Below are 12177 nucleotides of genomic sequence, written 5' to 3'. Positions count from 1 at the left end.
TTTCCGGGGCATCACTTCTACTTAGAGCTAGTCTTCAAAAACTTAATAATGAAAACTTGGCGTCGGTGGAAGAACAGTCTGCCACGGCAGGAAACACTGCAGATCCCCTGTACAAACTGCTGTGGGCTACCTTCGTACTTCTTACACTTCCGCCAAAATCTCTGCTTTTTTTTTTTTTGGGAGGGGGGACTTTCAACTCAAAGTCTGTTTTATCTCGACTTACATTGGTAAGTGTATTTAGTATTTTCCGTGCTTGTTTTGTTTAAAATACCTTATCCTGTCGTCATATTTTCATAGTACATAATAGTTTATAGTGTTGAAAATCTAAAATGCAGTGTCTTAAAATAACTGTACGCCTCGAAATAAATTTCTATAGTTACAAATGTGTAAATAGTTATCCAAACACACTTCATAAATATCCCAAAAGACTTTAATTCAATTCAATTCATTTATTTAATTGCTTGACAACAGCCAAAAAGGCTAAATAAATACTAATAATTAATTGGGGCATGATATCGATTACAGTACTAACACTTCCTGGAGTTCTTATTGTGCTAACACTAATTAAACCGAATATGGAGATGGCCTTACCAAACTTCTTCACGAAGAGTAGATTAAAATAGTACACACTTAGTGTGTAACTTACTGCGGATGTGAAAACTTAACCTTCCGACATTATCCCAATGTTCGCGTCACAGTACTTTCTCTCTGCTATATGAGAAAGTAAAGTTTTATCGAAGTGATGGACTCGGATTGGTTCCTTTCGCTAGCCGCATACAGCTCGCGGGCCACGTTTTCCCTGCATTTGTTCTTGATACTGACATTTCCTTCATTACAAATATAATTGTCATTCGTCCATTACGTTGTCGCTGGAGTCTAAAATAGCGTACAGATATTCGAAATTGCTATCATATGGCTCTTGTCTTTCACGAATTATATATTGCATTTATTCTTAATCTGGATTAAACCTGAGATAATCAATATTTTAAATGCGCCCTAGCACTCCTTCTATGGGGATCAGCCCTTGTTATTATAAGACGACACATATGAAACTGAACAAATATTCATTCATAAAACTAGTTAGTGTCAAAATATAAAAATTATTTTAAATTGGTGATTCATTTTCTGCTGTTATAGTTATTGTAAACAGAAATAAAATTGTTACCGTTTCAGTTTTGTCACCCTGAGGATCTCAAAGTGCTAACAAATTCCTTTTATACGGCTAGCAATTTTTTTCTGTTGTCCTTTCCAAAGAGCTACACGAAAGTAAAACGAGACATTTCCAGTGACGTTATACAAAACCTGTACTTCATAAATTTCAATTCTACTCCTCTTTTATCATAACTTACCCTTTTCCTCTACCCAGCCCCTGCCATCATCTTAACTAACCTCACGCATTCCCGCTTCTCTGTTTTCATTTCACATTCCATTTTTTGAAAACAAAGCAGGTCCAAATAAATGTAGGAAAAAGTAAATGCTCACGACAGACGTACAAATTGAATTTTTTAGTGGATCACAGACTCGTATTTACCCGAACGTACTGTGCTTTTTATCTGCGTATACCTCCCCTAAAAAATTATTGTTCTTCAAACTGATAGTAAATGAACTATAAACATGTTTAACAGGATATATCGCTTAGTGTTCACTGTATTGTATTTAGAAACTGTGCAATATATTTTTGCCACTGATGTAACGAATTTATTATTAAATTTTAATTTTCAAAATTGGGGTGCATATTATATATATATATATATATATATATATATATATATATATATATATATATAGGCTATTCAGGAGAGCAGTAATTAAATTCCGGAAAATACGACTTCGTATATTATTTTATTTAACTTTTAAAGCATGTAATCCGCTATAAGATTCAGATTCATAGGTTTTATACGATTTTTAGAACAAACCGCGATTGTTTCCTTAAATAACATCAGCCACATGGACATTTTTATGGAAATGCGTTGTATTTTATTTAATGTAAGACGTGAATGTAAAGGGTTAAAATTGCTGCTACCTGTTCACGTGAGGGATGATGTATGGTAATACTAAACTGTACCCCCAGGGGGCTGTGTATATTTGTCCAAAGAACTGATAAAGAGAAAAGTGTCGAACTGACCTTTGCAGGCCCTGTTTGATTAACCATGCTTCACTACGCCCCTTAAGAAATTCACTGCACGCATTCCTAGCTGCGATGCTTCGATGTTCATCGCTGTCACACAGAACAGAAATTATATATTGCGCCCGTTCATGATGTTTCTGTTTTATATTATGTTTAATTCGATTCTGTTTTTTGCCAAGAGCAAAGTGTTCGTGACGTGAACACTGATATAACTCTTATAAGAATAAACATTAATAAGATATAGTAGAAAGGAACAAATTCAAACAAAATTAAACTGAAACAAATAGGCATAATAAGTCTGTCCTTAAAACAATTATAACGCGTTGTGATGACGACGTTTGGAATAAAGTATTCTAAAATGTAAACAATTTAATATCGGTTTATACTCACTTAAAATATAAAGTAGATGAAAAAACTGATGACACAGATCAACACACAAAAAGTGGTTCTCCTCATTTTATCTAGGCGAATGCCATCATGTGCGCGAAACCGCCTTTCCAGTCCCTACCTATTCACTGTTTACATTCACTTTGCCATCTTAGTCTAAGTTATGTTACGCAAATGGAACAGCGCGATTGAATAACATATGACTCAGTCAGTCATCACTTAACGTAAATACGGCCTTACCAGTGTCAACACATTTTTCGAATTGGAAATGCTACATTAAATGGTGCTGGCGTAAGAAGTTCGCCATATTGATGTTATCGACGGTATTAAATTAAAAATGATGAAGATGGGTTAACCTTAAATAGCGTGGAGTCATTGCCGAGGTTAATGAAAAGCCGTCATTTGGATCAAAACATGACAAGCTTTTGACGCCGTTATAACATGAGCCTGCTTTTGGAAGGAAACTGGAATAAAAATTAAACTGTAAAATACAAAATTTCAAATGTTGATAATTTTAGAGGTAGAAGAGACGATGTTTAAAAAAAAAAGCTAAATAAAAACTTTAGTTTCTCCATCCTTTTGTTCTTAACTTGATGTCTATGGTTCATCTCATCTCATCTCTTTCCTACTACTATAATATTATGTATCTATCTTCTTTGTCTGCAGTATCTTGCCTCCAGCAATGGATCAATGACGTAGATTCCTTTCTCTCTCTCCCTCCCTCTCTCTCTTGTTTCATCCCCTCTCCCCGCCAAAAAAAGCCCATTCCGCTCCATACTTCCTCATACCCTCGAAGCCCGCCGGGTTTTATTAGGAAATTCCAGGCCGGGTGGAATGTGCGTTTCACTGACGCTATGGCTGGGGGTTTGCTCTCTCTCTCTCTCTTGCTTGCGTCGTATATGCGAGGGGAAATTGATTCGTAATGGCGCTCTGGGATGGGCCCCTTATTGCCCCGTAATCTTTATGTACGTATTGTCGGAATACATACTGGCTGTATAAGTTACTATGGGCGAACACGCTGTATTCAACTCTGTAATATTCTTCCCTCCCGAACAAATGTTATATCATCTGGTGCAAAAACATCGACATGTCATTATTACGTAAGCAGTTGCGTGAAGGGTATGGGATAGTTCGATGTATCAAGTACAGAATAGATCGCTTAAGATATCATAATATGAATGGGAGGATGCAGTTGGAATTGGTTAAAGACGATGTTGAATAGCTGGCTTTCCTGTGAACACGACGTTCAACGTTTGGACTGCATTAAATCAAGTAATTTGATTAAAACGAGTAGCTATGTACTTCAAATTATTATTTGTCAGGACTTTTTCCATCGTCTGTTCTTTAAAATCACGACGTTTCGGAGGCTGGTTCTGTGTCCGCCTTAACATTTTTACAGGGATTTTATGTAATTTTTTTGCGTTTTCAGAACTGGTCGCTTTCAGAACTGCACGAGCGGTCTTATAATTTTTATTTTATCATTTAAGTATTATAATCTACTGACAGAACCCGAACTTGGGTGGATAAGTTGAAATAATTGCACGATTTATAGTGTCCAGTGACAGAGACTAGCTCTAACTAAGGGACCCAACAGAGTATGTACCTCTCACCTGAAGACGGAGACAGAACCAGCCTCCGAAACGTCGTGATTTTAAAGAACAGACGATGAAAAAAGTTCTGACAAAGAATAATTTTAAGTGTAAACTACCGACGTCAAAACCCTTTAGAATTGAGTAGCTATGTAGTGTTCACCGAAGATTCTATAACATTTATTTAGTTGATTAACGTTTTAAACCCCAGCAGTAACTGTATGTACCACCTGCTTTAACAATCAGTAATTTTCAGTTTTGCCCATAGAGTGTTTTTATGGGGTTCATGTAAGTCTGAGAAAAAACTAATTATTTCCTGACATTAACCAATTGATTCTCTGTTTCAAAGGATTAATTACATTATGAAATTTTGATATTTTTGTACGTTGCTACTTCAGGATAACATAGAATTAAATTTGGCCGTTAATATCACACTCATTTACTTAAGAATACAGTTCTCGTAAGTTTAAGTTGTATTTTGGGAGCTTTTGTTACAGAACAACGAAAGAATGGCTAACGTAGTAATAATTGTGCTGGGTCTTTTTTATCGCGAGACTGAGCGCGCCAGATCAGGCGGCATACTTGCTGCATGGGACGGACAGTGAAGTATTCTCTACAGCGCTCGGTCTTACAATAAAAAGATCCTTTAAATAAAATATGTCGACGTGGATCGTATGGTTTCTGATAATTTCCCTGGGTGATTTTAGATGTTGTCCACGGTAATACTATTAGGATATTGATGTGTTTGTAGCGTGAGCTCTGCTCTTTAATAGAGGGTGTTCCTGTGTGTTCCCCCAGGAGAAAGCGACGGAACTTCAGCAAGCAGGCGTCAGAGATCCTGAACGAATACTTTTACTCACACCTCAGTAACCCCTACCCATCCGAAGAGGCGAAGGAGGAACTTGCCAGGAAGTGTGGTATCACTGTGTCACAGGTGAGCTTTGCTTCTTGTATATGTGTCTACATTTATATGAGTATTTGTATTTTACGTTTTGTAAAACGCGTTATATTTAACGGGAAAATGTTACTGGTTAACTTTAGGAACGAGCAATGAATGGAAAGTGTCAGAGAAATAAAAATTAAAAGAAAAATGTCTGTCGTCTTGGATGTTGCGCCATGTTGAAACTGACTGACGTTTCAGAGGTGCTCCATTATCAGGGATATGATGGAAGCAGCGATCACCTCTAAAACTTGGGTACATTTTTACCGGACTACACGACGCAACATCCCATAAGACAGAGTGTATACACTCCGCTGTGAGAACCTGAGATGCCACCAAATATAAATAAATGTTACAAGCAATTTAACAAACAAACAAAAACATTGGCTGATGAGACAACAGTGTATATTTCGTTGCTGTTAGAAACTTTGTAAATTGTCGTTCAGCGTGTATTAAAGGATATGAATTTAGAATATCGCGGTACACCTGTGTACTACGGCTCACGGATTGAGAATCACGGTCAGGGGTTGATATTCCAAAAGCAATTCTCCTTGCCATTACAAGATCAGTCCAGATATAAAACAAACCAAACAGCTGAATACAAATATTTTAAAGTTTTAATCTCTTTCTGACAGCAGCCATGTTGGAAATGTAAGACATCCACACCTCCCCCACCCCCGGCATTTCCGCCCCAGCGTCGTTACGATGATCCAGCTTTTCATTATAGGCTTTCAGGAGGGTAGCAATTTTTAAAAAGATTTCAGATTCTTTTTCAGAGATTGTTAGGGGTTCGTCTTCTTCCTTGGGCTATCTTAACGACTACAGAAGGGTGTGTGTAGGCTACAACTGGGAGAGGGGGAAAAACGAGAGTTTTAATCAAATCGCGAGGTGGAATGAAATTACAGAAATTCTCTTAGACGAAAGGATTTTCAAGTATAAGCTTCTTGTTTAATTTATGCGGGTGCAATTAAAGAAATATAAAGGCGCTTTGAAATTTGAACTCAAATAATTTCATGCTTAATTAGCTTCGCATTTGCTTATTCTGATTGACGAAGCAGCAGGCATTGCATTACTGTGACGTGAAAGGTACAACGTGGTTCTCTAAAGGCACTACGTATTGGAGAGATTTCTGGTTCTCACGGCTGCGATCGTAAATATGACCGTCGCCTGGGATATTGCGCCGTGTTGTCTGGTAGACGTTTACGGACGTTTCAGAGGTGTTCATTGCGTCCATCACCAGGGTATTGCTTAGAGAAAAAACAGTGGTTGCTCTGCAGGGCCTGTTCGGTAGAGCTACTCATCACTAAGCCCAGATAGTGTCTAGAACTACGCCGTCTTCTTGTGTTCCAGGTGTCGAATTGGTTTGGAAACAAGCGGATACGATACAAGAAGAATATAGGAAAGGCACAAGAAGAAGCGAATCTGTATGCAGCAAAGAAGGCAGCAGGTAGGAACGGTAAACAAGGTAGGGGTTCCAAACATGAGGTGCCATAGCTCTTTGTCACGTGTTATGCTGACATTGGGTGCATCGCGACAGTGGCCGGATCTTTATGAGTCTGATGGACTTTTTCAAGAAGCGAGTTGCGCGTGTCCCGAGCTAGTCTAACGTAAATTTGGCACGCCGTCTTCTGTAGCTGAAGCCCTGCCTTGTCATCGCCCCATGGCTTTCATGTAATTCCTCCTTTCTCAGTTAAATTCGCCAACCGGTTTTCATTGTCGATCCGCAATATTAAATGTCGTCGAACTACTTCGAGTAAGCTCAATATTGGAATGGGCGGGTAGGCAAGCGGAAACGAAGTCCACTTACGTATTTATTTTATATACTTGGTGCAAAGCGCGAAATATCAGCCGTAAATAATATTAATTATGTATTTACCTTGTGAGTCTTACCATGTGTGTGTAAAGAATTAATTGCTTTAGAATTAAGACACAGAACAGACGAGACACGAAAGCTGAATTGCGTGATTTAACACGTACTTTTTTATTAACGTAAGCATATTCAGTAAAATATGTTGGTCCTATAATTTGGCGTGCAGTTCGAATAGGTTTTGAAGTTCGTAAATTTGTATCCGTGCAGAAAAACAACAAAGAAAATTTCATTTAGATTTCGATTTTTCTCATCCAATTCTTAAGCATGTCATGCCTCGATTATAGTTGGGTCAGATGCTCAGCTGTTAAGGCCCGAGATTCAAACGCGTATGTCAACACAGAAACACAAGTTTGCAGGTAAACTGACGTCATACAAAGGGAATTCTTGAGGAGCACGTTACTCATGGATTTGCTGCTAGGATAAAGGTCCGAGGGGCGTAGGGATTCCCTGCTCCGCGCTGTAGCGACGTTGATCACGTGACACACCCCTATCAGCATTTGAAGTGAAGAGAGGTATGGCACCAGGGGAGGGAGGGGTAGTTGTATTTTATTACCAAAACTTAATTTAGATTAATTCAGGAAATAAATGTAATGGATTTGTGAGATACCGCATAATGGAATATTTTCCCAGTCATAAAGTGGTTTTAAACGCACGTTCTCGCAAATCTCCCCACTTGCCCTACCCTGTGATGACTATAAATACGCGAGGTTGGTCAGAAATGTTTTTCTTGTCTCTGTAAGTGATGAAGCTTCAGTAGGACAAGTAGGTTTTAGTCGTAATGCACACACGTAATGTAGACGTATCGCAAGAGAACGCAAGCGGAAAGGGTTCTGAGTATAAAACTTTCCTCTTATGCGTATTCTTCTGTAATTATTCTTTTTGTCCCTACTTTCTTCTTCCATCCTTGCCGTATTATCATTCATTCTTCGTCTCCTATATCCTTCATGTTTTTCTTCCCACTTATTGCCCTCGCCTTTTATTTCGCGTGTCTGATAATAGTGAAACTGAACGACGTCCATAAAATAATACGCATCTTCGTACATAAATTCAGAGCTAATCAGAATCAACACAGATTTTACAAACTAAGTGAAAATGTCAGAATGAACAGTGATGTTTGCAGTAGGTTTTGTTAGAATTCATTTGCAGTCTATTTGTATAGTTTAAACAGGTCAGTTTTAAATGTTTCGCTTCTGTTATTGGCATTTTCAATCCACAACTCAACTGGTCCTGATCAGCAGACACATGCAAATTTCCGTTCGTAATATGCTATATGATTCAGTATTGATTCTTTGAACGCCGAGTTCTGTTTGTGACTTGACAAGAAATTATCCTGTGCGTTGTTCAGAAGGCTGTGAGTAAAAGCGGGTCACTGTAGTTCTGGCAGTAAACAAAGCCCATTTTAATAAGACAGAAACAACAGTTTTGCTGTTTTCGTCAAAGATTTTTTTATTAAGGTTAAGCTTCCATGTAGGTTTCCCACGCTGGTATCGATTATAATCGTGTATCGTTTTTAATAAATTGTGTCACGGCGTAGTCTCACGGTTTTCATGCGCTGTCAATAGATATTTAAATATTAATATTTAGCTACGTCTTATAGTCCGTAAAGCCTCCTTTATACGACAGTGTAAATAAAAATGTATCACGCATTGATGTGGTTGTCGTAATTAATAATCAGTTCAATTATTTTAAAACGAACCCTTGCTAAGAAGGGACACAGTCAGGGACGTATCAGGAGTGGTAAAAAGTTGTATTGATCCTTTATTTCCCAAAAAACATTTTTTAAGATTTTCTATACCATAATGGTTTTGATGTTCATTTACTGCAGTTGCAAATCTATTGTTGACGAACTTTATCAATAATACAGATATTACACACCGTGTTAGCATTACATATTTTCTGTTTTAGTTCGTTATCAATGCTTGTCAAAATATACGAACCTTATTCAGATGTATATTTCGTTTCATGTACTAGTTTGTTGTAAATTGGGGTCGTTTTGGTGAAATCTATAAAATTTGAAGTTCTCGTTTCTGTAAAAACGTCGATCTAATCTACTAAGTCCACGCGGCGTTAACACTCAAAATACCGACATCGCAATTTGTGAAAGTTTTAGCCTTAAAAGTAGGGATTAGATTAAACACAAACAAAAGAAATCCAAATTCTCTTCACATCTCTTAGTGCAAATTCACCAAATACTAAATTTCGTCGAATTCTTTTAAGTAATCTCGAAAGAAAAAAAAAATCGATGGACTAACATTGCATGTGTATTACGCGTTCATTTTATCCAATTGAAACAATGACGAAATTTCATGTTTAAATACGATTGGTCTGCTTGTTTCTGTAACCCCTTGTTTTATTGGCTACCCTGTTCTGGAAGTTAGAGACGTCTGCGTATGAGTGAAACATTTCAATCAATGGTGTTGAAAGTGGTCGAGGTCTGTAAAAAGCCTGGCATATATGTGGCTTATGTGATACAGGGATCATGGTGTGTTTTGTTTTTGAATTGTGTGGAGGGAGTTAACATGTGCCGTGGTCACTACGTGTCAACTGCAGGTTGCCAATGTTCGCACCGTGGGAGCAGGGGAGGGGGGGAACTTACCGGTAACTCGGGTGTGACATCTCTGTGCTGCCTGTGGTCTGCAGATGTGTTGACAATTTGACAGTTGACAGGTGGTCGCTAGCCTATGACCGACCGCATGCACCCTTCACTCTGTGCAGGTCATGTCATGGCTAGCCGAATATCCGTAGATAAACATTTAAATATATTATTGACACATACTTATAAACCCCCCCCCCCCCCCCCGAAACGTATGTATTATTTTTAATAATTGATTTTTAACACGGTAATAAATTGTTATCATTAGAGACGGAACTTCTTGTCTCGCTGAGTGCACTGTCAGCTTCTTAAGAAGGACTCTGTTGTATGAAGTTAGTTAAATCAGGCGTGTTTGTCTTGAGGGATCAAAGAAAAAGATCGCAAACTTAGGACAACTGACCTTCAAACCGAGATTCAAACACGAAACCCTTCGAATTAAGAAATGGATATTTCGCCATCAAAATCTGAAACCTTTGCCCACACGACAACAAAATTGTAGGCTGTATCTGTGAATCCCACGACTACCACGTGATCTGCCTACTCCAAAGTGAAATGAAACTTGCATAATATTGACTAAAATGTCAAATGACGTATCAGATGTTAATCACGAAGTTTCTTTTTCTGTCACTTGTCTTAATCTATTCTGTCTTATTCACTTGCCGTATTAAAATTTAAACTAATATCCTGTGACTTTCTGTGACATTAGGATGCCTACAGCCGTCAAAATATGCCAGTGAGATAATTAATAAATATTACAAATTATTCATTGCTAACCACTGCAGTTCAGTATTCTTTTAATTGCAGTAATTCAGTGATACCAAAGTCCCTAGTTTTGAGTATTTACCATCACCGTTACCGTGAAAATAAAGTAAGCAATACAAGTCATAATTGTAGCTGTCATTAAACAACAGACTCCTTTATTTGTATCGTGTAATTTATGTTGTATCGTTTGATACCTTTGTTATTTAAACACTGTTATTAATAGCGCAAACTTTAGTATTAGCCCGCTCTAAATCACGGTCTGTCGCACAGAGTTTCTCTCGGTAATTGTACCACTTGTACCTCTCTTGTTTAATTACGACTCTGCTAGCCGGATTGTGTACAATTACAAGCTGCACTCTACAGGAGAAACCTGTCATTACCAACTTCATTAAAATGTTACATGCAGAATTAAATACACGGAATAAACGAGCCGATTAGACAGGTAGTTTATATAATTTTATTTTTTATCATAGCATAGTCCTTCTTTGGAAACTGACAGTGGGTCATTTCGTCAAGGAATTCCACGTCTTAAAGTTTAGTTGTCGTGTTTACAAACAAGCCAGACGCTGGACCCTGTTTCGAGCCAGATTACTCTAGTCCTGATTTGGGAAATCAGTTTATTTAAGAACCATATTGATATTATTCCGTCTATGATCGTGTCTCCGAAATGGTGTCTTCCCTTCAGATTTTAAGATCGAGGATTAAAGAGAGTGGGACACGAAAAATGCGTGGAGCTTTACTCCGTTCTCCCGAAATATTTTGGAGGCAGCGTTTATGGCTCATTTAAAAATTCCATGGATGGATAAGCCTGGAGAAACTGGAGAAAACGGAGTCTCATTTATGCTTTCATAACCATACAGAAGAAAGGTAAACTGATTTTTTTAACGAATATGTCAATGTTGTGAGTTGTAGCGCCGTGTAGTCTGGTAGAAGTTTACCAAAGTTTTTACAAAAGCCTGCCCCGAGCTAGTTAAATTCTTTCCGTAAGTCTCTTTAGATTTTCCGACCAACGTGTATAAAACTTCATCTAACGCTGTGCGTTCTTCATTTGTCAGTAAGACCGCTGATTCGATGGTCACAGAAGTTAGTACAGCGTTACAGTGACTTTGTTCCCATTATTTCAAGCCACTTAGGACAAGAGAATTTGTGTGGAAAACCGCAAAATTTAGCACTTCTTGCTCAGTTATCTTATTTCGTCGTATAATATTGCACATCCCCGCAACCCTCCGACCGCACACATAAAACCACTTACTCCATCTATAGGATGTTTCGAAATATTTCACCAGTAATTTATCATGAGACATGCAGATATAAATATTTTTATAATAAAGTGATTTGCCGAACTCCAGGATTGTAATACATTTTTTACTGCAGCTGAAACGCCATACCTAACCTCAAATCCTGAACCTTCAACTTTTATCAGTGAGCAGATCATCGCCAGTCATATCGAAAACTTCCTTATCCGCTTGTCTTCTGCTTTGTTCAAATTTTAACCTCTGTGTTGTATGTTTGTTTGAATTAGTACTTTTAGTTTTAATCCAATTCCCTTTAATAAATACGTATTTATATGTTTATTAAACGTATAACTATATATTTAGTTCGTGCTGAAGTTAAGAATGCCCCGAGTTGTACCTCCATTCCTACATACGCCATCACGGGGTGTTGCTAAGCGTAGTTAAACAAAGACAAACTGCCGGTCCCATTGGTTAGCTACGATCGTTGTCAGTTATGATGGTCGTAGTTCGCAATGTCGGCCCTGAGACGGTCCATCTCGGTTTTTGCTCGATCTGTCTAGACAGTTTAGAACTTTGAAGTAGTCATGACCCGCGTCCTTCCCAATTCATTATCCCAAAATTTAACTTAAATGACCTATGCAAATGAAAAGCGTTGTTAAATAATCCCCAAATC

General features: G+C 37.9%; 1 protein-coding gene across 12 annotated transcripts in view; it reads left to right on the top strand.

Annotated features, from left to right (window-relative positions):
• Positions 1-12177, top strand: part of exd (PBX homeobox extradenticle) — a 378101-nt gene that overhangs the window by 317278 nt on the left and 48646 nt on the right. For 8 of the 12 annotated variants that reach the window (XR_015535862.1, XM_087351479.1, XM_087351471.1 and 5 more), the window contains 2 exons: positions 4903-5038; positions 6395-6509. Coding sequence is in view for 11 of the 12 variants with exons in the window: in XM_087351479.1 (XP_087207605.1) it covers positions 4903-5038; positions 6395-6509 (251 nt within the window). In the remaining variant the exon portion in view is untranslated. The remainder of the gene's footprint in view (positions 1-4902; positions 5039-6394; positions 6510-12177) is intronic. The other 4 variants (XM_087351449.1, XM_087351470.1, XM_087351466.1 and 1 more) reach the window with 2 other exon arrangements.

The sequence above is a fragment of the Zootermopsis nevadensis genome, unplaced genomic scaffold, assembly GCF_977971745.1.
Source record: "Zootermopsis nevadensis isolate Lab colony 2312 unplaced genomic scaffold, Znev_1.0 Znev_ptg000002l, whole genome shotgun sequence".
Classification (NCBI taxonomy): Eukaryota; Metazoa; Arthropoda; class Insecta; order Blattodea; family Termopsidae; genus Zootermopsis; species Zootermopsis nevadensis.
The sequence above is the reverse complement of the archived record's forward strand: the minus strand, read 5'-3'. Positions and strand labels throughout refer to the sequence as shown.